Source organism: Myodes glareolus, chromosome 9, assembly GCF_982192425.1.
Source record: "Myodes glareolus chromosome 9, mMyoGla1.1, whole genome shotgun sequence".
Lineage (NCBI taxonomy): Eukaryota > Metazoa > Chordata > Mammalia > Rodentia > Cricetidae > Myodes > Myodes glareolus.
In genome coordinates, this window is record NC_142034.1 from 45,182,868 (window position 1) to 45,209,408 (window position 26,541).

At 45.5% G+C, this 26,541-nt stretch overlaps 1 protein-coding gene across 7 annotated transcripts in view; it reads right to left on the bottom strand.

Annotated features, from left to right (window-relative positions):
• Positions 1–909: 909 nt before the first annotated feature.
• Positions 910–26,541, bottom strand: part of Fam222b (family with sequence similarity 222 member B) — a 57,679-nt gene continuing 32,047 nt past the window's right edge. For 5 of the 7 annotated variants that reach the window (XM_085695410.2, XM_085695413.2, XM_085695414.2 and 2 more), the window contains 2 exons: positions 12,122–12,243; positions 910–4,507 (listed from right to left, as the gene is read on the bottom strand). In XM_085695410.2, coding sequence (XP_085551536.2) covers positions 2,901–4,507; positions 12,122–12,203 — 1,689 coding nt within the window. In that variant the 5' untranslated portion in view covers positions 12,204–12,243 and the 3' untranslated portion in view covers positions 910–2,900. The remainder of the gene's footprint in view (positions 4,508–12,121; positions 12,244–26,541) is intronic. The other 2 variants (XM_085695416.2, XM_085695418.2) reach the window with 1 other exon arrangement.

Genomic DNA, 26,541 nt, shown 5'->3' on the forward strand with positions numbered 1-26,541 from the left:
AGAGAAGACGGGAGGGTTGTTCAGCTCCCCCACTAGCCCCAAGCTTATTATTACTATGATTATTATATTTATTATTTTCACTAAGCTTGGGGCCAGTGGTCCCTCATGACGCCTTGCTAGACACAGCCTGGAAACTAGAGAACCTTGGGCTTTAGCAGAGACACGGCCAAAGAACTGTCCCAGCATTTCAGAAGCTGGACAGCTTGGAGTAAGGCTGTTCTAAGACAACTGCATGACAGAAAGCTGTCTGGGGTTCAGACCAGGCTCCACACCAGGGTGTGACGTGGACTCCCTGAGCACCAGCCTGCCTTGTTAGCTCTGACAGTGGGTAGCCTGGCTATCTTTGCAGAACACTTTCCTGAAGGCAAAGCACTTTAACCAAATGGGCATCCCACGTGAAAGGTACTCAGAATTCCATGTATTTTCCCACCTGCTGATCAGCTCCCCCCGCCCCCAAGTCAAACTGTAGGCAAAGCCAAACAGTAAGAACCAAGCAGGTTAGTGCAACCTCCCCACCCCATTCTTTGGAGCAGTGTGAATGAGGGTGAGGCGGCTTCCCTGTTTAGATTACAGCAGGACTGCCTCTCACCTCGGTTAGAAGAAATAAATGGGAGGGAGGTTTATAATTTGGAAATTGTATGGCAAAACAGATGCCCACCTCTTAGGCCCTTGGGGTGAAGCAGGGCAGGGCTCTATGGGCCCCACTGAGGGCTTGACTAAACTGTCCCCATGCGGGTATAACTTAAGGATAGATCCAGTCTGGGATAATAAGCTGGGGAGCGTTTCTGAGGAGGGATGAATAGGATATTGCCACCACCATAGAAATAAACTCCCTTTTTACAGGCTGCCCTCGAGACAAAAACCACCTCAGGCAGGCATCCACCATATTAAAATAGGACAAGGTCAAGAGGCGGTTTTTCCATTTTACTGGTTTATAATTTAAAGAAAAAAAACAAAAATGCACCACACCCATAACCACCACCGGTGAGGTGAGCGGTGGGGAACAAGTGCTACAGTGTGAGTGGAAAGGGGACCCAGGTACTCTCTTCGGGTGGCACGGAGTGGCGAGGAGACCCTGGCCTGGACCCTTATTGCTGGCTAAGGTTTGAGGGATAATCAGGTTGAACCAGGAAACACCTTACATCAAAGTTGAGGGCAGTCGTTCTTAGGGGAAGGGAACCACAATGTGTTTTCCATGCAGACTAGAGGTGGGGAGAGTGAGGTGTGAAAGCCCCCCAAGTTAATGTCTCATCCAGTTTCCTACGGTGGCAGCCCGCTCTTGGGAGAATCCGGGGAAGGGGGGTTTTACAAGAATATCGGAGTGGAGCTCTTTAAACATGACAGAAAATCTGCTGATGGAGGGGCCCTGGGTGAGGAGGCTGCACGAGGTTTGGGGGCTTGGGGAAAGGGCAATTAAATACCAGTGTTCACAGACGGCAGGGAAACAATAAATTAGGACTTCATGTTGCTATCATTTGGCATAACACACTTAGGCATTGTTCCTTTTTTTTTTTTTTCCTTCTTTTAAATATAAGGCAACTTGCCAACACATAATTTAAAAACCGAGCTTCGGTCACATCGCTTCAGATCACTACAGAATTTCTGGCTAAGGAACAGTGAGAATGAACCCAAGGCCTTCAGTCAGCTCACATTCCCCAAAGACAAGAGGAAAGGCAAGGGCTTGTTATTTTTAAAGCCCACTGTGCAACAGAAGACAGGTGCAAAACTTTACAACAAAACAACCTAAAGTTACAGAGAAGTGAATTTCTAGACAGCTAATTGTCACTTGGGAATGAGACACACTGGTCCTGGAACAGGTGGAAGATGCTCTAAGAACAAGCAAGAGCAAGAGGGGCTGTTTCCAATGCAAGCCCCCCTGCAGCGCTCAGAACCATGCTCATTTGGTAGAGGAAGAATTCAAAGAGCTTAAGGCTTTGTGTTTTTCTTTTTGTTCTTCATTAAACGGAAGGGCTGCAAAACGTAAGGGTGAATGTACCTGTGGGGCCACTCATACAAAATGCTCCTCAAAACCACATTCATACAGAAACGTGACATTTAAAACTTACAGTGTGGACCATAATTCTTAGCCAGTGTAGAGAACCAAATGCAATTTAACTTCTTTTTAAAATTTTTTTGGTGATTTTAATTCCGAACTCTAATGTGATCATCCTTTACCTATATCTAATTCTTCAAGTAAGGTAGTTTTTGTTTTGCTTTTTTGTTTTCCTTAAGGGGGAAGGGAGGCAGGGATGAGGGCAGTAGTTGAGTTTGGAGAGAGGCAACAGCGACAGGTCGTCTTGGGAATGTTAGGAGGCCACTGCATTTCTCTGGAAAGGAAGTCAAGAATTAAGACGCCAACGCCAGGGTTTTCTCTCTGAGTCTCAAGGCTTTGGCAAGGCCAAGTACAGTGACTTGGGAGCAGCGTAAATGCAGAACCAAGCCTTGAGGAATGGGAGCGGCTGGGAAAGATGGAAGCTGGGTATATTTTCATTTGACATCTTTATGAGAATAAAGAATTAGATTCCAGAGCACTCAGAAAGTCTGGCTTCTTAGTCCCAGACAGAGAAGTCTACCTTAAGGCTCTAGGCCACTTTCCTCAGCCATACCTCAGTCTCAGCAAAAGATGGCAAGAGCAACAAGTGGTCAAGGTGGAGACTGATTGACAGGCAGGTGCTGAGACAGGGTTAGCTTCTAATAGAAAACCAGGAGTAGCTCGTGGGAGGAGAAAGGACCTTCTTCTGCCCCCAAATGGACCCTGCCAAGTTCCCTTCCTTAGATATCTAAGGATGATCACACTGGAGCAACGAAACTTTGAAACTATCCAGTTACTTCAAAGTAAGACTAAGCCTAGAAGGGTGATTGATGTATGGCGTGTTGCCTAAGGAGGGCATCACGGCTCCCTATCTATACCCTGGGTGCTGAATATGAAGATTTCGACTATCTGTGGGATCGGGGGCTCGGGTGCCAGGGGCTCGGTGGGCCTTGCTCAACATGGCCAGGCTCTGTTCTCGGAAGCAGGCCTGTTGGAAATCCCCACTCAGGTAATCCACTGTTTGCATCAAGCTGTTCTGGCTTGCCACTGGCCCACCCCCAGTTCCCGCTCGGTAGTGGGCCCCAGGAGCTGCTGCACAGTCGAGGGGTGCACCTGTGGGCTGCCCAGCATGGAATGGCATGGCGAGGTCCTGAGACCCCGAGCTGTCGCTATTGGGAGTTGGTAGGATGTTGTTCCACAGGGGTTGGAAGTAGTGACCATTGGGATAGGCCAGTGGGGCTGGTAGGCCGTTGACAGGTGGGGATGGGGTCGGCTTCTCCAGGGAAGGCTTCAGATGGAAGGACTGTGTCAGACAGAGTTCCTGCGGGTAGGCAGGGGCCTTGCCCACAAAACCGGGCCCTGCCAACTCGCGTCCTGCTGTATGCTTGCCTGTCAGGCCAGGGGCTGGTGTCCCACCAGCCTCGCTGCACATTTGCTGTAGGTGGGCCAGCTGGTGCTGGTTCCAGGTAACTGGCTTGAGGTCGCTAGGGTAGCCAGTAGGGGCTCGAGAGATGCCTGTGGGCAGGTTGACAGGACCTGCAGCAGGCAGTGCGGCCGTGGCCGCGTGGGTGTGCTCCATGGGATTGACCACACATGAAGGCATTGGTGTGGGGACGCTGTGGGTCGACACCCGGGTGCTTGCATTGATGAGCAGACTGCGACTAATGGGGCTGGGGTTGGCGATCTGGCCCTCACACACTGAGGTAGTGCTGATGCCTGCCCTCGTCTGGCAAAACTGGTTGATCTGGTGCACGATGCTGCTCAGGTCCGGGGGCTGGCTGTGTTGCAGGGTGGCCGCCATTGAAAGGGGGATAGTTGAGGTAGACACGGTCACATTTGGGGGGGCATCTGAGTCTGGCATCTTCCGGCCTCCATGCAGCAAGGGATTAGGGGGATGCTGGAGACCCTGGTGAGTCAGGGCCTGCGGGTGGACCAAGCCCTGGGTTTGGGCTATCGGCTGAGGGTGGCCCAGGCCCTGAGGCTGCTGGAGGCTCTGAGGGTGAGACAGTGCCTGTGGTGGTGGTATACCCTGAGGGTGTTGCAGTGTCTGGGGAGGGGCATGGGCCAGGGTCTGTGCATGCTGCAGGGCCTGCTGGCGGGCCAGAGCCTGGGCCTGGGGGTGGGCTAAAGTGCTGGGTGCCACAGTAGCATAGGGTGCCACTGGGGGGTTCATGATGGCCTCAGGGAGGAACCGGGCTCGGGTGCCGTCAAAGTCCTTGAGTATGCTTTTGGCTGGCACTTTGACAATGGCAAGCAGGCCTGCCTTGGTGGCAGCCTGAGTCGGGTAGGGGCTGTAGCGCTGGGCTGATGTGTCGAGGCCGTTCACAGTACGACGAACGTGTTTCCGCTGAGGAACCTTCACACTGTTGGGGAAGATTTTTATAGTCAGTGGGTTGTTTGCGACCTTCTTAGCATACGCGTCCAATTCGGCTGGGGTAGGATAGTGAGCAGTTCTCATTTTCTGTGTAGTGTCCCCTAGAGAGAGGGAGAGAGAGAGAGAGAAAGAGAGGGAAGGAGAGCAGAGAGGAGGGGCTCATCAGTCCAAGCCAACCAGCCTTTCTAGAGCCTGCTGAAGCCGTCTGTAGCCTTCACTCGAGGTCAGTCGCAGTCCCCAGAGTCTCGGCACAGCTGAAACTCACTGGGTGTGTACAGTAACCAGGCACTAGGGGACGGGCTGTCTGAATAACCCTCACTGCAACCACAGGAGGCAGGTGTACTGTGAGTCTGTTTTATGGGTCTCTAAAAATCAGGATGGCAAAGCAACTTTCCAGGACTCCAGTTTGGAGATCCAGAGCCCAGTTTTCAGACATCACCAGAGCTCTTCAGCACGTGGGGCTCCGTCCCTACCTGCCATCATGGCTGCCTGTCAGCGCCCTCCTCAGTCAGTCGTGACACTGGTCAAGGGGACACACTTAGTTCCTACACTTCAGTCTGCAGAGGCCAGCGAAGCAGCTGGGGTGCCAGGCCCATGGGTGGGCAGGCCCATCTGGCACAGAGAACAAGACAGTTTTTCAGAAGACGAGGAAGCTGCCAATGTCTCCCACTCACAAGCTCACTTTTGTTGACAGTGTATTTGGTGCCCGACTGGCTGGAGATCAGAAGGCTGTATTTATTTGTTGTGTGGAGGGAGGGTGACAACAAATGGCAGCAGCAGGGAGGGGCTGAGAATCAAAGATTCAGACCATCTCTATGTCCTATGTGCCAAAGCAGTCTGTATGTGACCCAGTCTGTCACTGTCCAAACTGAAAGAGTAGGAGCTGGCCTTCCTTTGGAGACTGCAGGAATGTCCACTCAGTCGGCCTCATTAATGGCAACACTCTCCTTGTTCTCATATCCGGGGGCTTCCTATCAAGGGGCTCCAGCGGATGCTGGGTTTCCAATCCAGAAAAAAAAATTTCCCACGACAAGAGCTCTTTAAGCATGCCAGACTCCCCCGCTACAAGGGATCATTGCTGTTTTCTTCTCTAAGAGAAGGGGTCTACCCTAAGCATACACAAAGAGTAAATCATTAACACTTGCTGAATGGGTAAGTATACACACTGCCCAAAGCAGAAGGAAAATGGCTTGGCACAGAGCCTGGGCTCAGCTGGCTGACTCTCCCCTGCTTCCTCCCTTGGCAGAAAATAGCCAGGAAAGACCAAGGACTAATCTATTAAGCGCCCAGCTGGTAGCTTTGGTTGGCCTTGGCCCAAAGGAGACTCCATTCAAAGTCATGTCGCTGGGCATCAAATGGAGCAGAAGCAGAGTTAGAGGAGCTTGTTGGTAGAACTGGGTAGAAACTGCTCTTCTCTGAAGCAGGGAAAGAAAAAGCTCAAGTATAGGAGAAATGAATATGTGGTCCCATGCTCACAACAGAAGCACAGGGATGGAGATGTAGCCAGTCCCAACGGTGTCTCCATCTTATCAGCTTCTACTACTGTCCAGTGCACCAACATTAATGGCCCTAGAACTCTAGACACTGCAGACAACACAACTTCAGAAGCACTAAATCATACACCTGGCTATTGTCAAAGTTAGCAGCAGCAGCGAGCGGCACAGGAGCACGGCTGCATCAGCACTGGCAGTGCCCTGAAGAACCCCTCTGTCCTGAAGGATCTTTACTCAGGACTCCTGGGCTTCACCAGAGGAGAATTTCAGGAATAGTGAGTATGAAGCAGAGTTAGCAGGTTCATGAAAAGATTACAATATAGATTTTAAGCATAAGGGTTGGGGACGAGGAAGGCATCCAGGAAAGATAAAAAATAGCTGAGCAAAAGAATGGACAAGTCACCCTAATGTATATTTGTGATGGTAAATCACATCACATAGAGAGTGTAATTTACTACAAGATTTAAAGGTTGAAGAACTCTGCCAGGCATGGTGGCGTATGCCTTTAATTCAAGCACTCAGGAGGCAGAGGTAGGCAGATCTGAGTTCGAGACCAGCCTGGTGTAGAGTGAGTTCCAGATCAGCTAGGGCTACAGAGAAAACCTGACTTGGAACCTTCCCCACCCCCACCCCAACACCATTCCTAAAAGAGAAGAAAAAGAAAAAAGGGTCCCAGGTTCAAGCCGGCTGAGCTGTGGTGGTTCACACACACAGTGTGTGTGCAATTACCAGCTGGAAACAGAGCAGAAGTCTGGCCTTGAGTTCCAAGCCAGCCTGGGCCGCAGAGTGAGATCCTGAGTTAAAAATAAAAAATGCACAAACAAAAACCTTGCTGGCAAGCCTGAGTACAGACAGGAGCGTTTTGCTGCTGACTCCCAGCACAGTGCCTCCCTAGACAGGCAGCACACCTGGGGAGTGTTAGGACAGCATCACCAAACAACAACTAGGACCCCTGAGCAACAGGAGCCACAGTGCTGGGCTTTGTTTAGCTCAGACAGAACATGCAGACCTGCTTCTGAGTCCTTCTCTAACCTCATCTCCACCTCTACTTGAGATCCGCGCAGAGGACCTGGTATGGGAAGTGGTTTGTGGGTTGAAGTTCTCTGCTCAAAGTGAGCATCACTCCTCAGGTTTTTTCCTAGCATGGCATTCTTCTCCTGATGCTGACTGTGAAGAAAGGCAGAAGAAGAAGAAAAATGAAGGTCGAGAGGGAGGGTGCAGACGGGGAACTCCTGCTGGGGAAGAACCCTGAGTGACTAGCACACTGAACAAGAGTGCCCTTACTCTAGAAGAGCCACCATTCGCCCCATACTAGATAGAATTAAGCATTAAGCTTAGTCCTTAAAAAAATAAAACGAAATGAAAAAGTCCAACACAGACCTTTCCTCTTTTTCTGGGTCTCTGATACCCCACGCTGCCTTTGAAAGCCTTACCTTTCTGCTACTTCTGATGCTGCCACCATCACACCACATCACACTGCTGCTCTGAACCAAGGTCCCACAATGTAGACCGGGCTGTTCCTGACTTGTGACTCTTTTGCCATGGCCTCTCAAATGCTTAGATTTTAGAGGCATAACACCTCGTCCAGTTTCCTATTTGGTTTTTGGAGATAAGATCTCACTATGTAGCCCTGCGTGGGTTTTTAAATCCATGACCTAAGTGCTGGGTGCCATCATGCTTGGCATTCTGTGAACGTGTTCGTATGGTGCACCTCCCATGTATACAGGCTCACCGGCACCTCAGTTCTGGAACAACTTTCTCTAACCACAGATAATAGATCTTCAGTTTTATCTAAAAAGAAAAAGCTTTCTTAAATAGCTGGTACGGTTATAATACAGATACAGGGCAGTATAGAGAACTGGCGGTCTGTGGCTAGAACAAGTTTCCACCTAACGTCAAACTATGGCTCTACCATCTAACAACTGAAGACTCAGTGCGGCTCCTCATTTGTCAACAGAAAAGAAACCTGCTTTACTATGTTATAAAATTACTAATATTAAGAGACTCAAGCAGGAAAAATGTGGTATGAACATGAATCCCAGCTGTTTATAGTTATTCAAGAAAAGCAGGTTAGGCAGAGTCTGCCCAGTCAGAACAAAGGAACTGATCAAGGAAGCAGCAAATGTAGGACCCCTGACCTCAAGCTGAGTTAAATGTCAGAAAGCAGTTGCCTAATCTAAGGCAGGGAGGGAGTGTGTGTGTGTGTGGTTTGTAAATTCAGTTTCCTCCAGGGAGCTCCTTGGTTTTCTTTTTGTTTTGAGGTGTGGCAGAAATGTGGAATCCACAGGTAGAAGGCCTGGGAGTCTGATAGGAGCAAATGCTGGCCCAGCAATGGAAAGTCATGTGACATGTAAGCTCCACGTGAAAGACAGCAAGGAGCAGGATCCGATGACTCACACTGTACTCTGTACTCTAGCAGCTGATGAGTTTCAGGTCATCTTGGGTTAGAGGAATGCCCTGTCTCTGAAAACTAACAAAAAGAGCAAGAAGAGTCTCCCATGTAGAACTACTGAATAGGACAGAGAGGCCCAGCAGGTAAAATTCTTACTCTTTGTGTAAGCCTGGCAACCTAATTTAGATTCTAGGAACTCAGGGTGAAAGGAAAGGTCAACTCCTGAAAATTATCCTTGAACTTCACACATGTACCACGAAAACATGCATGGATCTCCACACATACCCGTACAAGCACATGTACACTTCATACAGAAATACAAGTAGCAGCCGGGTTGTGGTGGTGCACACCTTTAATCCCAGCACTCAGGGCAGAGATAAGCAGATCTTCGTGAGTTCGAGGCCAGCCTGGTCTACAAAGTATTGAGTTCCAAGACAGGGTACAAAGCTGCAGAGAAATCTTGACTCGAAAAAAACAAAACAAAAAACTAAAACAAAGCAAAACAACACAAAACAAAACCCCACAAGGTAAAATAAAAATTAAAAAAAATATATATGTGGGAACTGGAGAGGTGGCTTAAAAGCACTGGCTGCTCTTCCAGAGGACTGGGTTTGGTTCCTAGCACCCATATCCCATATAGCTGCTTACAAGATGTGTGCGTGCATGTGCGCCCCCCCCCCCCCCCAGTCTTCTTATTTAGGAGGCTAGGAAAGAAGGATCACTGTCCAGGAGTTTGAGACTATCCTGGGCAACATAGTGAAGCTCAAACTCAGCAAAATAAACAAACATATATAAAAAGTGTAATAGAGCACCTAACTCACAGTAATTGCTTTTCTACTAGGGGGCATGCCAATATCTGAAGAAATAAAATCATATCAGTATTTGTTCTAGGCCCTCCCAAGGCTCTGCATGCAGAAGGTAAATTTAAAAAATGATATGTTAGGTGCTAGAAAGATAGCTCAGTAGTTAAGGGCACCAGTTGCTCTTCCAGAGGATCCAGGTTCAATTCCCAGCACCCACATGGCAGCTTGCAACCATCTGCTACCCTAATTCCTGGGGATCTGATGCCCCCTTCTGGCCTCTGTGAGCATCAGGAATGCAAGTGGTACATAATAGACATATGGGACAAAATACCCATATACATCCAATATTTTAAAAAGCTAGCATGCTAGCTAGGTATGGTAATATACACGTGTAATCCCAACACTTGGGGAGGTAGAAACAGGAGAATCGGGAGGCAAGATCCATTTGTGGCTACAAAGTTGAAGCTTGGGATGCTTAAGTAAGACTCTGAATTAAAGCTGGGCATGGTGGCACATGCTTTCAATCCCAGCACTGAGGAGGCAGATAAAGGTGGATCTTTGAGTTTGAAGTCAGCCTGCTCTACAAAGCAAATTCCAGGACAATCAGGGCTATACAGAGAAACACTGTCTTGAAAAACAAACAAATTTGTCTCAAAACGAACAGAAACCTCCCCAAGAAACACAAAAACAATCTAACAACAAAAAGGAAACGATGAGACCTTGATTGTTTCAGTCACTGCACCGACTGTTGTGATGAGCCAATGCTGTATCCTGGTGCTGAGCTAGAAAAGTGAGCAGATGGGCTTGGGGTTAAGGGAAAAAAGAAATCCAAAAAATTACAATTTCTGGGAAAAGATGGGTCAGGAGAAAAATCAGTTACAAACAGAGTTCCTAAACAGCTTCAGACTCTCAAAGCAAGGGACACACCATGGCACATACAATCTTCAGATGTCCAAGAGGACATCCACCTGACCCAAGTATGCTCTCCACCAGCCACAGACCCCCTTGAAGCTGACATGTCTTAGGTTTGTTTTGGCTTTGAGGCAGAGTCTTGCTCTGTAGCCCAGGATGGTCCTGACTAGCAAAGCCTCCTGCCCCAGCTTGTCAAGCACTGGGATTAAAAGAGGTGCCCCCATTATGGGCAATTCCCGCCTTGTTATCACTGAGCATCCCCTGTCATTGTATGTTCTATCCCCAAGTGTATTTCCTCTTAGCTGTGTTCTGAGTGTGCTTGTTGGGATATCACAGAACACAGATTTATCACTCAGTCATCACCAGGACAGAGGCTAGGGCTGGAAGTCTATTTGTGCGGTTGAGTACTTCTGGAGCATGCCAGGGATGGAGGGGGGGGGGGGAGAGAAACGCTCCTTGAGGAAGTTGGCACAGCAGGACCGACTTCCCGAGTCAGACAGCCACAGACTTTCCATTAGACAAATTCAGAACTAGCGAGGGGGAGTTTTCTGCTCTTTCAAGGACGTGAGGTTCAAGTAGGTGTTTGCTGTTGCTGATTTCTTTTGGGGGGAAGGGGTTTGAGACAGGGTTTCTGTGTAACCCCAGCTGTCCTGGAACTCGCTCTGCCTGACTCTGCCTACCAAGTACTGAGAATTAAAGGCCTGTACCAACAAGCGCGATTTATTTGGTGCTGAGAACAAATCCAGGGCTTTGTGCAAGCTAAGTAAGCACTCCACCAAACTGAGCTACACCCTCAGCGCCAACTAATTTTACTTTTTTGTTCACTTTTCTGAGACTGGGTGGTCCTCACCAGCCTGGAACTTGCTATGTAGACCTGGCCTTGAACTCAGATATTCGCCTGCTTCTGCCTCCCAAATGGTGGGAATTAAACTTGTGCGCACCATGCTCAGCTCTCGTTTTATTTTTACACACAGTTCAAGAGCTAAGCTGCCTAGATGTTCTTGAACTTGAGATCTTCATGTCCCAGTCTTCCGAGTGGCTGACTTCACACCATGAAGACGAGACTGTTTTTAACCGCTGGTTACAAACTCACAGTAAACTGACTGCTCCATGCCTGCCTGGTGCAGCTTCCATGTGCTTCTGTAGGAAATATGACTGAGACAAACTACACTAAGCACACTGTCTATGGCTGCTTTTGATCTGCAATGGAAGAGCTAAGTAGATAACACACAAAGCTCAAAATATTGGCTTCTGGCACTTACAGAAGAAGTTTGCTAATTGCTGCCATGAAGGACCTGGGTAAACGGCACCGCATTAAAGAAAGCCCCACTGCCTCACCAGCTGTCCCGTTTCACTCTAAAAAGGTTTACTCCAAATTCAGGGCTGTTTTTACTTAGACACTATCCATGTAAGAGAGAGTCAGAAATAAAGACCATTTCCCTCGCCTATCATGTAGTACAGGGATAGAAGTAGGAAGCTGGGAGAAGTATGAATTACAATGCTCCGAAATAATGCGGTTAAGACAGGAATCTAACAGTTCTCAGAGGTCCAATCAGGCGGGATGTATACTAGTAGACAGACACACCCAGAGAAACCAGGGAAGTCAGCTCCTGACCCCTGAGGGTAAAGTTTATTTCTATGAGCAAAAAGTCATGCAGGCTCACAGGGCAGACAGCAAAGCCAAAGAGAGCTGTCTGTTTCCATGACAGACCATATTCAGAGATCAAGAAATCACCAACAGTGTACACAGTCACTTTAGAGATACAAAAGTGAGTTGGACAATGAGTTTTCAGTCAGCTCCTCTCAGGGTTCAAAGGGAGCATTTCTTTGAAGGGTCCTATGATACACATCCACTGAAGTGCCTTGTGGCTTTGCTGTGCAGCAGAAGGCTGCCAGTAACAAATTCATACACACTGGGAACTGTAGGATCTGAAAGTATCTCGCACTGCTGACAGACAGGGTCTTTGTGCCTGCTGTCCTACAATGTCAGCTCATGAATATCTTGGAAGTACCAAAAGTCATGGTCAGTGCATCACAGACGTGATGCTGGGACAGCCCTCATGCACGACAAAACACAGAAGCACACACCCTTCCGTGGGAATCCAGTCTACTTACATTTCTGAAGTCCAGTGTTCATCTGCGTGTGAGAAAGAAGCTGAAAGGGCAGGTCACCTGGCCCGGGTAGACAGGCTAGCATGGCAGACCAGCATCAACACAACATGGGGCAGTGGCTCACACTGTAATGAACAACAAAGAATAAGGTCATGGGACGTAGGGCAACTTCTTCAAGGAAGGTACAAGGACATCTGATATGGGAGGAAGAGTGCCAAGTATGGACAGATAAGCAACTTAATTAACAGCACGCTGGTTAAAAACTTACCTAGAATTCTGGCTGTAGCAGCAGTTCACTCTCAACCATTAACACAGCAAAAGTGATGTTGCACTCAGTACATGTGTGGGTGAAGGAATAAAATGGGGCAAGAGCTAGCAATGTAAACACTTGTCTTTGTAAAGCTTCCAAATTCTAAGAGCACTGGCTCTGCAGGGTTAGGCCTGCAGTTACTGGGGGTCAGGGCAATGCAGTGCTTCTAGAAGTACAGTGTAGGATTTCAAAGACATTTCACACCTGATTTTTTTTTTTTCTTTCTCAAGACAGGGTTTCTCTGTGATGTCCTGGCTATCCTGGAAATCACTCTGTAGATCAGGCTGGCCTTGAACTCAGAGATCTGCCTGTCTCTGTCTCCCAAGTGCTGGGATTAAAGGTGTGCGTCACTACCACCTGGCTTTGGAGAGGCTTTTAATGTAGCCAAAGTCTGTGATTCCTTGTCCTCCCAATTCAATCTCCAAGGGCTGGGATTACAGGTGTTTTCCCTGAAAAAACTACACCTACACTGAAGATCCTGCAGATGGACTGACTGACTTCCTCACTGTGAAGTTGGAATGCTGCAGATTCAGGGCTGCAATTATGTTGAATTACCTTCAGTCCCGCTAATCAGGAAGCTTTGTTGACACGTTTGCTTGCCTCCCCTACCTATGTTTCCCATCAATGCATTTACTTATGACTGTCTTTTGTTATGTGACTATAAAGTTTATGAGACTATTTCTACTTGGAACATAACATTCAGGGCAATCTGAACCCCTGTTTATGTTCACCCATACCGGACTCAAAAAAACCACGCAGCTGTATTTTCTTTTAACACTCTTTCTGTTCACACTCCTGACTTTGTTGACATTGTAGACTGCTACAAATTATGTTTGTGCTGGTGCTAAACTGCTAAACACATGGAGTTTGAGAAGTTTGGAAGTCTACTTCTAGTGTGTGTGTGCATGTGAGAAGTGGTGGTGCAGGTGGAGGATGGGCTGGTCCAGGCCTGTGTGTGTGTGTGTGCACGTGTGTGCGTGCGTGCACGTGTGTGTGTATACACAGTTAGAGGCTATTAAAATGCCTATATCCAAAAGGAAAAGAAAAGCCTGGACACCAATTTTCTCTATTCTTAGGAGGCTTTCATATTATTGGTGTGTGTGTGATGTGGGCACACAGGTCACAAAGCACACTGTGGAAATGAGAACAACTCTGGGCTGCAGTTCTCTTCCACTCCTGACTACTGAACTCTGGCTCTCAGGTCTGCAAGGCACGTGTTCAGTTTCTGTCTGTATCATTACTATTATTACCAGTCTCCGCCAGGGTATATGTGCTAGTTTTACACTATATTGAAAAGTATCATTTGTTTCTGTATTTTAATCTCCAGAGCTAGCACTGCCCTGACACCAGAGCAGGGCAAGAACACTGTAAGGAAACCTCAGGTCGGGCCAGGAAGATGAAAGGTTCAGCAGGTAAAGGCACCTCCTGACAGGCCTGAAAATCTGAGTTCAATCTCCAGATCCCACATGACGGAAGGAGAGAACTGACATTCTGTGGCATGCAAGCACCCACACCCATTCACACAAATAAGTGCTTAAACAAACTTTCAGGAAACTATTCCTGGTGAACATACACAGAAAAATTCCCCACAAAAATCATCTGCCACAACCAAGTGGGGTTTATATCAAGGATGGAAAGATGATTCAACATACATAAACCTAGAGATAAGACAAACCACATTAATCAAATGAAAGACAAATTATCCTCTGACAAAACTCAACCTCCTTCTATGATAAAACCCTCCCCACAGCTGGCGGCACACATGGAAAGCCCTGCACTACACAGGCTGACTGACACAGGAGAATCATGACTTTCAGACTAATCTGAACCACAGAATGTGACCTTGTCTCAAAAACAACACAAAACAATTCAGGTATAGTAGAAACACCTCAAATAAAACAAAGGCCACCTATAGAGCTCCTATAATCCCAGCACCACAGAGGTAAAGGCAGGAGGGTGCTAAATTCCAAGCTAGCCTGTACTACTTACCTATATTTTAATCTCTATTGGATAAAAATGAATGTCCCTAAAAAATGTAAATAACCAAGTTACATTGGTTGGAGACAGATAGTCCAGGTTTTATATATATGTTCATTATATCATAACAAGCTTGAGTTCTAAAAGCCAGAGGTGTGTGTGTTGGTCCTGGGAATCGGGTTTTACATACCTGTGTCACACAGCTTGAATTCTGAAAGCCTCTGTGTGTGTGTGTGTGTGTGTGTGTGTGTGTGTGCGCGCGCGCGTGCGCGTGGGGTGGTGGTGGTGCTGGAGCTCATAAGATTTCTTATGCAATCTAGGAAAATGACCGACTACTGAGATACATTACCAGCCCTTGAAATATGTTCTATACTAACATAGATACAAAAGAAAACCTTGCAATATTAAAGGAATCTTGGCCTTTTAGGTTCATTTATGTGAGTCACTCACAGTCAGAACAGTGCTAACAGACCATCAATAAGCATTTACCCTTATGCTTATGCATTATTTAGTTGACTGTGGTTTGGCTGATCAATATTCGTAATGGTTGAGCAACCCTGTTCCAGGTTCTGGTCAACTATACCCAAATGAGGAACACTGCATATTTCTGATGTCTTCAAAGTTATAAATGTCCCATTAGTCAACCAAGACACACAGGGAACTCCAAGAGACAGAGTCACCTCTCCTACCACTACGCTAAGAAAAACTGTGATTATAACTGTAACTGTATTCCCACGAGTAAATACTCACTCTGTTTTGTTTCTGGGATTTAAAATGCAGCCATCTCATTCTCACCTATAAAATGCCAGGTCCTGAAAATGAAGAGATGTCTCGATTCTGTGAACTCTGAGGCAGTATCTATAGGCACTTCTGCTACTGCCTGGCTCTGAAAAATACTTTAAGACTACAGATGGAACCAGACCTGCCTTTATTCCAGAAATTCTGAGGTGGAGGCAGGTGGATCTTTGAGTTCGAGGCCAGCCTGGTTTACATAACAAGTTCCAGGACAGCCAGGGCTACAAAGAGAGATCCTGTCTTGAAAAACAAAACAAAACAAAACAAAACAAAACACCAAGGGGGGGGGGGAGAGACTGCGCAGAGTTAAGAAACATCGCCACTCTTCTGGTATAGGCAAAACAAAGCTTATTTATGTCTGAATTAAGTCTGCTGGTTTCCCCCAGAGAAAGTGAAAAGTAGACACTAAGAGAAACTTCTTCCTTAAGGTAAGACACAGGCTGGATTCTTATCATCTTCCACAATGTCCTTCGGAAGGTGTCAAAATATTCAGATAAAATATTACTCAAGATTACAATCATGCAGCACGTGATTTCCAAGGCTCCTAGTCCCCCGTGAAAAGCTGCTGGATGACAGAACAATCATCTCTGGTGGAAACAGGCTGGAAGCTTGCCTGTTTCTTCAATTCTGTAACGAGGAGATCTCAGTTACAGGGCCTCATATCTAGGGAAGCACTCTAGCACCTAATTCAGTGTACTACTAAAACTCCCAATGGTCGGTACAAATGAAAGAGATAGCAAGATTTTTAAGTTTTAGAATATTTAGTCTTTTTTGTTTCATTTTGTTTTTGAGACAGAGTCTTACTATCTAGCATTGGCTGGCCAGACTGGCCTTGAACTCATCGAGATCTGCCTAATTCTGCCTCCATCCATGCACAAAGGCATGTGCCAGCCAGAGTCTTTAAAGAGCCACTGACTATGGCAAAGCACATCAGACGTCAGGCAGGCAAGTTGTTTTATTTTTTTGTTTTTCGACAGGGTTTCACTGTGCAGCCTGTCTGTCCTGGAACTTGCTCTGCAGACCACGATATCCTCGAACTCAGAGATCTGCCCACCTCTACCTCCCAAGTGCTGGGATTAGAGACATTAAAGCCACCACTGCTCAGTCAGGCAGGTTGTTTCTAAAATTTGTCTTTTTTGTTTTTAAAATTCTGTGTGTGCATATATTCATGTGAGTATAGGTGCTACAGAAGGCAGAGGTATCAGATCTCTCTAGACCTGGAATGAGAGGCAGTTGTGAGCTACTTAACATGTGTGCTACTAATTGATCCTCTGGAAGAATGGCAGGTGCTCTAACCATTGGGCTATCTCTTCAGTCCCCAGACAGCTTTCATGGAAACCCGGTGTGGCGCATGCCTATAATTCCTGAACTACAAAGTCAAGGCAGGAGTACTGTTGCAAATTCAAGGCCATCAAGTAGCCACCTTTAAGAAGGAAAAAACGTTCCTCAGTACAGCTGCAGTCTATGTAATTTTACAGACTGCAGTCATAACTTGAATTGAAAAGGGCTTTCACAACCTTAGCAACGGCAGGCTCTGGCAAACAGTGTTTGGAGGTCAGAATGTAAGCTGCACATTTAAATCCTTTCCTCTTTCTCACAAGGGCACAAAAGGCCAGAATTCCACAGAATTCACCAGAAAGGACGGCGTCTAATCCAGTCTAGATGTGACTTCCAAGTATGAAGGGTGACAAAAAGGTCACTCGGACAGCTTGTTCTATTCTAAGTACAGAGCTCACAAGGTGTTACTTGAAAACAGCCTAGACGCCATTTTGAGGTTGTGGACAGCCATGTTTCTAGGTCCACAGCACCTATCACCACATCTGATGATGCTCCAGTGCACAGGCACCTTCCTGATCTGGGCTGGAAGTGTCTCATCACAGTCGGTCGGTGGTGGGGACACCTTTAATCCCAGTACTCAGGAGGCAGAAGAAGCGGGTAGTTCACCTAGTTCAAGGCCAGCCTGGTCTACAGAGTGAGTTCCAGAATAGTCGGGGCTGTGAAAACCTGCCTTGAAAAATAAAGAGCCAGGCAGTGGTGGCACATGCCTTTAATTCCAGCACGTGGGAGGAAGAGACAGGAGACAGGGAGGAGGGTTTGAGGCCAGCCTGGGTTACAGAGGGAGTTCTAGGACAGGCACCAAAGCTACACAGAGAAACCCTGTCTCAAAAACAAAACAAATCAACAACAAACAAACAAAAAAGGAAGAAGTGTTTCATAAACTATACCCCTGGGTCTATAAACATTTTGAGGGGCATTTGTAACCTTTTATAAACTTTTATTTTTGCTATTTAGTAAGTAACACTGATTCTCACTGCACATAAAAAGGCTATTTATCAAAACTGCAGAGTTGACTTAAATGAAACAGAACAGATGCTGAAGATTTATGAATAGCTCAAAAAGAAAGGATCTGCAGGAACACTGAGTGTGTGCCAGAGGGTAAGGGCATGACTCCTACCAAAGACACTGATGGAGAAAAATAAGCAACTACTAAATATATAGAAATAGTACAACCATGTAGTAATTAAAAACAAAACCAAACCAAACCCTAAACTGTGGGCAATGACATACTCCTGTGGACCTAGGCCAGGTTCAAGGCTAGCTCCAGCTACATGCTGAGTTAGAGGTTAACCTGTACCACATGAGCCTCTGTCAAAGACAGGAGAGAATGGTGGAGGCAGAAGAGGGATTTGCTGGTTGGTTTCTGTCAACTTGACACAAACCTGCATATATCTGGGAAGAGGGAATCTTAACTGAGAAAAACATCTCCAGAAGATTGGCCTGTAGGCAAGTCTATGGGGCCATGTTCTTGAGCAAGCTCCAGGACAGCAAGGGCTACACAGAGAAACCCTGTGTGTGTGGGGAGGAATGGGGGGGTAAGAAAAGAGAACATTATAAAATGAGTAGATTGGGTGCTTGCCTAGCATACAGGAGGCCCAGCACCAAACACTTAGCATGGTGTTTCACAACTCTAATACCGGCACTTGAGAAGTGAAGACAAGAGGATCAGAAGTACAAGGTCATTCTCAGCTGCACAGCAGGTGGGAAGCCAGGCTGGGTCACAGGAGACTGTCAGTAAATAGTAATATACCTTCAGAGCTCAGGAAGCATAGCTTTAGCATCCTACTGATTTTAAAAATAATCAAAAAGTTTTCCTTTGTACTTAGGACATAACTTAAAATACAACCAGAGACCAGCCTGTTCTTGCAGATTACTATAATCTTATAATTAGCACATACTGCTGAGAATGACATTTACTTCTATCTTGGTCTAGTCTCCTATGATAAGCAGAAGTGAACTCAAGGGTATGGTCTCAGAATGTAAACAACATTAAGGCTGTTCCTAATAGACTCTTTTAAAATATGATTCTACACAGCTCTTCAAAAGCAGGACAGTATGTTTTAATTGTGAGACAGATTTCTGTAACATTCTGACCTCTTGTATAAAAGAGGTCTGGACAAAGAAATACCTGTAGTGCAGAGAGGGAATGAACTGTGTCATGGTGGTCATTAAAATCCATCAAGTTCATACTTCAGCCTTGGGATAACTGCAGCCAAAACTGACTCAAAGTAATTATCACTGCTTTCTGCAATAAAAGTTAATTGGACATAATTGAACTAACGCCCTAATCGGAGGGAAGCTGCAATTGGCAAAAAGCCCATTTCTTCTGCTCCTTCTATCTGACAGCAAATGAAACTACTAATGCTAATTGTGGACAAACACGAAATTGCTCTCATGGTTCCCCCACTGCAAATTACTCAGCAATTCCAGCTAATGCCCAGCATGTTGACTTGAAGAAAAATCCTCAACCAGTGCTTCTTAGAAAGATGCATTTAACAATAGCCAACTGCATTAAAGCTAAAGTTTGCTAAGAACTGTTAAATTCCCCCTGAACGACCTAAGTAAAACAAGCATTGTGGGCATATCCCCATGCTCTAAAGTTGTGTGCTGTATGCACTCCATGCCACCAGAATGTTCTAGTAAATTATACAAGGAGGCTGGAGAGATGGCTCAGTTAGAAAAGCTACTGCCCTTGCAGAGGGTCACACAGCAGCTCACAACTCCTGGAACTCCAGTTCCAGAAGACCTGACAGCCTCGTCTCCTTGTGCTCCTGCATGCACACAGTGTACATACTCTTATGCATATACATAAACATAACTTAAAAATTAATTAAAAACAGAATTCAAAATAGATTAATTCCTGCTTTTCATTACATTTTATTTGTGAGTGTACGTGTGCCATGGTATGCATACAGCAGGTAAAAAGGCAACTTGGGTTTTCTCCTTCTAGCATAGGTACCAGGGATCAAACTGAGGACACCGGGCTTATTGGCAAGAGCCTTTATCCCTAAACCTCACAATAACCCCTTTACCTCATTTTTTGAAAGGCAAATACCATTAATGATCTGTTTCAGATTTTAGAGGCCTGACTCACTGACCTCTATTCTGCTAAAACACTGTGTGCTTTCCTCTAGAATGTAATGTCAGACTTGTGGTTACTCCTCTTTTCTGTCTTAATAAATTTATTCTTTGTCTATGGATGTTTTGCCTGAATGCATGTCTGTGGACCACATAGTACCTGGTGCCTCTCAAAGTCAGAAGAGGGCACTGAGTCCCCTGGAACTGGAGTTACAGAGGGTCGTGAGCTATGCGGGTGCTGGGAACTGAACTTGGGTCCTATGGACAAGCAGGCAGTACTTTCCACTGCTGAACCACCTCTCCAATCCTTTACAAAAGACAGATTTTGTTTGTTTGTTTCTGGGAGTGGTGCTGGAATTTGATCCCAGAGTTTTCTAGATGTTAGGCGAGCACTCTGCTACTGCACTCCTCTCTTTCTGTTTACTGTTATTCCACACAGCCCTGCTGGCACTGGGTGGACTATGCCGTCCACACTGGCCTTGAGCTTACAGGGGTTCTATTGCTCCTTCATTACAGCCTGCACATTTTCAGGTATGAGACATCCCAACTAGCTGACCCCGCTCAGGTACAGAAGTTTAAAAAACAACAAATAAACAAAAATCTAAATGGTGGTAGCGCACACCTTTACTCTTAGCACTCGGGAGGCAGAGGCAGGTAGGCAGATCTCTGCATTCGAGGTCAGCCAGGGCTATGCAGAGAAACTTGGTCTCAAACAAACAAACATAAAAATCAAGCACACAAACAAGTCAAAGTGCTACTCTGCTGTAAGGAGCCGTCAGGACATCGCCATTGTGAAATGGTGCTGACGGTCCTGCAGCTTGGAGGTGAACAGATCCTTTTAATGTTGCCGCGTGGGGCTGAGCACCCTTTGCTTGCATTTGCATAATTGAGCCTTGCCCCTAGCCCCTCCCGAAGCCCCGGGCTTCGTCTGACTCCTTCCACCCTAGAAAAGCAGCTGCCCCTTGGCGCGCTCTCTCTCTCGCGCTCTCTCTCTCTCTCTCTCTCTCTCTCTCTCTCTCTCTCTCTCTCTCTCCCTGCTCTCCCTTCAACCAAAAGGCTCCAATAAAGTGTGATCAGAGAAGAATCCTCGATTTCGTGGTCGTTCTTGCTTGTTGGTCAAGCAGCGCCCCCATTTTTTTTTGAGATGGGATCTCTCTAGTAGCCCTGACTGCCCCGGAACTCACTCTGTAGACCATACTGGCCTTGAACTCTTACAGATCCACCTACCTCTGCCTCCCAAGTGCTGGGATTAAAAGGTAAATTTCTCCAAGGGTTGAAGAAATTGTTCAGCATTTAAGAACACTGACTGTTCTTCCTAAAGACCAGGGTTCAATTCCCAGCACCCACATGGCAGCTCACAACTATCTGCAACTCCAGTTCCAAAGGATCTGACACCCTCACACCAATGTACATTGAATAAAATAAATTTTTAAAAAACAGTATTGCCACAACTAGCCCTTAGTGCTACCTTTTTAAAAATTATTTTTATATTATTCCTGACAAAACACATTTTGGTTATAGTCAGAAAAATCTGTCTGTGTGTACACATGCATGGCAGAGTCGGAGAACAGCCAGGAGCACGCAGAGACACCTGTCTCAAAATGTAACAACTAAAATAGTGTGAAGAGACACCATGACCTGGCAACTCTTACAAAGGGAAACGTTTAATTGGGGTGGCTTACAGAAGAGGTTCAGTCCATTGCCATGGTGGGACATGGCAGCATGTGCGCAGGCATGGTGCTGGAGAAGGCGCTTGATCCAAGGGCAACAGGAAGTGAACTGTGTCACTGGGCACAGTTTGAGCGAAGTAGACCTCAAAGGCCACTCCAACAGTGACACACTTCCTCCAACAAGGCCATACCTATTCCAACAAAGCCACACTTAATAGTGCCCCACCCTATGGGGGCCATTTTCTTTCAAACCACCCCAGTATGAAAAACCCCCTTATGAGTTATTACGCAAGGAGGCCTGGGACAGGCTACCGCTCTTTGTGGTACATCAGGGCTAGACAGCAAGTCCACATCGCTGGCAAATATTTCAGTTACAAGACAGAAAAATCAAGATGGAACTGACCCAAAAACTTCCTCCCTTCTGGCTAGAGCTGCCATAGTGCTATAAGGTGCTATGCATACCCAAGGGAGAAAAGCCATCAATGGTGACCATACATTCTACAATACCAACCAACCAAGCAAGATACGCCCCTTGTACAATGAAGGCATGAAGGTTAGGGGGTCAATGCTTTCGGGCTGGATTTGGGACTTGCTCCACAGAAGGGAGTAAGACTGATATTGGAAACCTATCAAGAAGCCCACGTTTGGTGAGGCATAGGCTCTAGCAGGTAACCTATAGCAATGACTTGCTAAACAGACCTCTAAATGTTCTGTGTTTATACACACAGTCCTTCAACCTCCATCAGGAAAGGTTGAAGTGAGCAGCAGGGAGTGAGGGACTCGTAACTAGCCAAAATGCTGAGACTAAGTGCACTGGGTGCTCAGCCCAGACAGTGCATGTGCATCAAGCCCTCATCACAGAAGAGGGGTCCTGAAAAGATGTAAGGCCAGAGGGCGGGCAGGAGCATGCAAATAAACACCATGTTCTACGAGGTCCTTGCCCTTGTGAATCCTCTGTAACTTGGTGACCTGCCCAAGATCAAGCCAACAAGATTAGCAAGCGTTCCAACAGGCAACATTAATTGGACTCAGTGGGCTTTAAAAGAGGAGAAAACATGAAGTGGGGAGGGAGGCCTGTTGGGGATACGTGAGATGGCAAGATGGAAGAGTAAAGGAGGGAAGTGCATCCTTTACACATAAAAAATTACCAAAGAATACATGAAATACATTTTATAAATAAAAAGAGTTTTGTCTTGTTATCATTAGAAACATGGGATGCTGCTGCTGCTGCTGCTGATTATTAGGATTTTCCAGGACAGGGTATCCCTCTGGCTGTCCTGGAACCCACAAAGACCGACCTGCCTCTGCCGCTCAAGTGCTGAGATTAAAAGCATGTACCACTACAGCTGGCCAATTTCTTAAGTTTTTGATCTTTGTTTAAAAATAAAATAAAATAAAAATACTCCTGAGTTAAAATTAGGTGGCAGAGCTCTAAAATACATCTAAAATTTGGTTGCTCTTTCCCAGTCACACACTAACTATGTAGTCAACAGTTCCGAAGCGCAGCGCTGCTGAACGTTCTAGATGACTCTTGTGCTATGTAAGTCTTCTAAAATTAATGCAAGTGCAGCTTCTGAAAAGGGATCTTGAACAAATGTTTTGTGAGATGTTAGGAACTGCCCACAGGACAGACAGAATGAATCTGAGACCAACTGGGGCAGACCCTGTGCTGGTGCCATGGGAAATGGAGAGCAAGCCAGCAGGCGGTTAATCAACAAGTCTTCAGAGAATACTGATCACAGAACAGAGGGCGCTGGAGGAATTTAAAATGAAGCCATGCTGTGTATGGCAACCCTTGCCTGCTATACTAGCACTTGGGAAACTGAAGCAGGAGGATCCTAAGTTTGAGACCAGCCTAGGCATCAGGGCAAGACTCTGTCTCAAACCCACAAGATGGTGTTGATTGTGTAGCCTTTCAAAAAGAAACTAAAAGCCAAGAGGTTACAAGGAAAAAACGATGTTCTACACTGCTAGCTGGTATTAACTAAATGCATTCCAGCTGAGCTCCTGTCAGTTCATTAAATTTGTTTCATAGACATATACCACTTCAAAACCAGATGTTAAAGGTAGAACACGTTAACCAATTTGACAGAAATGAATATATTCTAAACAGACACTTAGCTATCAGACCATTAAAACAGTGGGCCCGAGGAAGTTGGAATTCCCCCAGGAATCTCACGGAAAGCCTGGGCCAGATATCACAGAAACTCTTCTATGCAGGGGAGATTGCAAATTTAGAGACAATGCTGGGCCAATGGTGTGCTGTACCACACCTTGATCAAGACTGGACCTACAATCTCACTTCAGGATCCAAGGATAGATTTATGGGGTTACCAGATTTCTTTGGCCTTTTTCCTAATGTGGTGGCTACACTGAATAAATCTCCCTTTTCTACTTTTTAAATTTAAATATATATGTAATTTGTAATATATATCAGCTATAGAACATTCAAACACAATTCTGCATAAAGGGAAGTGAGATTATCTGATGTGAAATAAAAGTATAATCATACCTGAGAGATTAAAAAATTATAAGTGAGGGATCTATGACCAGGCAGTGGTGGCACACGTCTTTAATCCCAGCACTCGGGAGGCAGAGGTAGATCTCTGTGAGTTTGAGGCCAACCTGATCTACACACATAGTTCCAAGACAGCCAGGACTGTTTCACAGAGAAACCCTGTCTTGAAAAGCCAAAAAATAAAAGGGGGGTGGGGCTGGGGAAAACTAGAAATTGTAATATATTTACTGAAGGTAAATAGCCTGAAACAAACACATTTATAAAGACATCAATCACTTACTGAATCACCTTGTATCAAGTGTACCAGGTGCTGTGGCAATACTGTATATTAGGAATACAAAAGAGAACAAAATTTCTGGTGAATATGTAAATAAAAATTGTTAAAAAAGAAAAAAAAAACCAAAGATGTCAGGTGTAGATGTAATAGTGGCAGACAATTTTAATCCCAGCACTTGAGAGGCAGAGGCAGGAGGGTCTGAGCTAGAAGTCAGCCTGGTCTACATAGCAAGGCACAGGACAATCAGGGATACACAGAAAGACCCCAACACACACACACACACACACACACACGTACGTTCTTGTGCTCACAGGTGAGCACCAGGGGAACTAGGAAAGTTAAACACACAGAGCTGTCTCTTTAAAGGAAGAGATGTATAACTTGTTCACCACCCAGAAGGCTGGGGTCAGATGTGTTAATAGCCTGGTGACCTTTGCACTATCTGTGTGGCCAAGACCACACTGGATCCTCCCCCAGATCCTTATCCTGAGCTTGCAGATCTATAGAACCTCTTTAAGGAAGATGTTATATGTACTTTACAAAGAGTTTCAATGTAATCATGTCTTAAACTTTTTTTTTTTTTTTTGATTTTTCGAGACAGGGTTTCTTTGTAGCTTTGGAGCCTATCCTGGAACTAGCCCTTGTAGACCAGGCTGGCTTCGAACTCACAGAGATCTGTCTGCCTCTGCCTCCCGAGTGCTGGAATTAAAGGCAAAGGGGTGAGCCACCACTGCAGGGCTATCTTTCTTTTGATTGGTAATAGTGTCCTGACCTTTGTACTCCCTTGGCAACCAGAGGGAAAAAAACCAGCATCTCAAGATAGGAAGTTTTTACTTGTTGATGTATTTTCTGCAGGGCTGGGGATGAACCCTAGAGCTCTGGGGATGATATGCATATGCATGCTTTTCCCTTGAGTTATTATATTCCTGTCTTTAAGTAATTTCAAATAAAGTTTTTCTACATTATAGAAGAAAATAGTTAAAAATCCAGAAAAAAAAATCAAAATGGTAAAATGTTTGTAATTCTAGAAATAAGGCTCAGGCCCGCAATCTCAGTTACTCAGTAGACTGAGGCAGGATTGGAAACTCAGAGAAGGGAAGATTCTAACTCAGAAATCACAGTTCTATGTCTGACCTCACTACACCGTCTGGATATTGGCAAAGCCTTGGTTTTCACTACCTTGGGAAATCCTGAGAATGGAATTATTGGATTATTAGATGAAAACGAATCTAGAAGTTTAAAAAATTATTTATTAATTAATTTAGGTTTTTCAAGACAGGATTTCTTTGTGTAGCCTTAGCTATCCTGGAACTCACTCTGTAGACTAGGCTGGCCACGAACTCAGAGAGATTCACCTGCCTTTGCTGGGACTAAAGGTGTGTGTCACCACTGCCCAGCTTGAAGTAAAAATATTTAACTTAATACCAGAAATGATTCTTGAACTAAAGAAACTCTTGGTTTAATCTATACTGAGTTGTTAATACAATTATATTATAAACACATTTAAGTTTAAAGTATGATTTGTACTCATTACCAAAGAACTCCTTTGAGGCAGACCCAGACCTTTCATTTGTCTCATAAATTTGCAAATAATGAAATTTCTCATTAAGCAGAGGGCTAAGATTTTGATAACAAGACTGCTCAGTGGTCACAGAAAACCAAGGATGGGGGAAGGAAGCAAAGGCTTGCATTCTAAAGAGTAGATAAAAAACTTGATTTATTTGGTTGAAGAATTAGAAGATAAGTCTATAATGCAAAAGTAACTTTGGGGATGAATAGATGATTCAGTGGTTAAGAGCACTGACTGCTCTTCTAGAAGACCTGGGGTTTGATTCATAGCACCAAGATGGCAGCTAACAACCCTCTACAACTTCAGTTCAAAGGCATCTAACACCCTCTTCTGGCCTCTGAGGACACTGGGCATATCACAGTACACAAACATCAATGCAAGCAAAACTCCCATATACATAAAGTAATCTCTTTTTTTAATTGAAAGGTAACTTTGTTTTGAACGGCTCTAGCAATTCCATAATGTATTCAGTAACAAACATAGTCGGGTAATTAATTCAGTGGCCTCTTCTTCTCTCACTGACAGACTGAACAGCTTTGAAGATAATCTCTCTCACTCTATCAAGACTCAGTAGGCAGATTCATTATTTATACCCTCAATTGTTTACTCTGTCCTATTTTCCCATCCATGCAGGTCCAAGGGCAGTGTTATCATTGGCCTGTTTCCAAAATGAATATGGTAGCTCACTGTCTCATTAGCTACAAAACCAGAGATAGTCAAACACAGTGTGATCTAATACCACAGAGCAACCTCATCCTCCTCCCGACCCCAAAACACAAATTCCTTGCTTAAGTGAAATCCATCTATTACTATGGTTGGCTGTTTACTTGATTCATTTCTTAATTACATGTTTCTTTATGATCTCCCTACATAGCCCAGGTCAGGCTCAA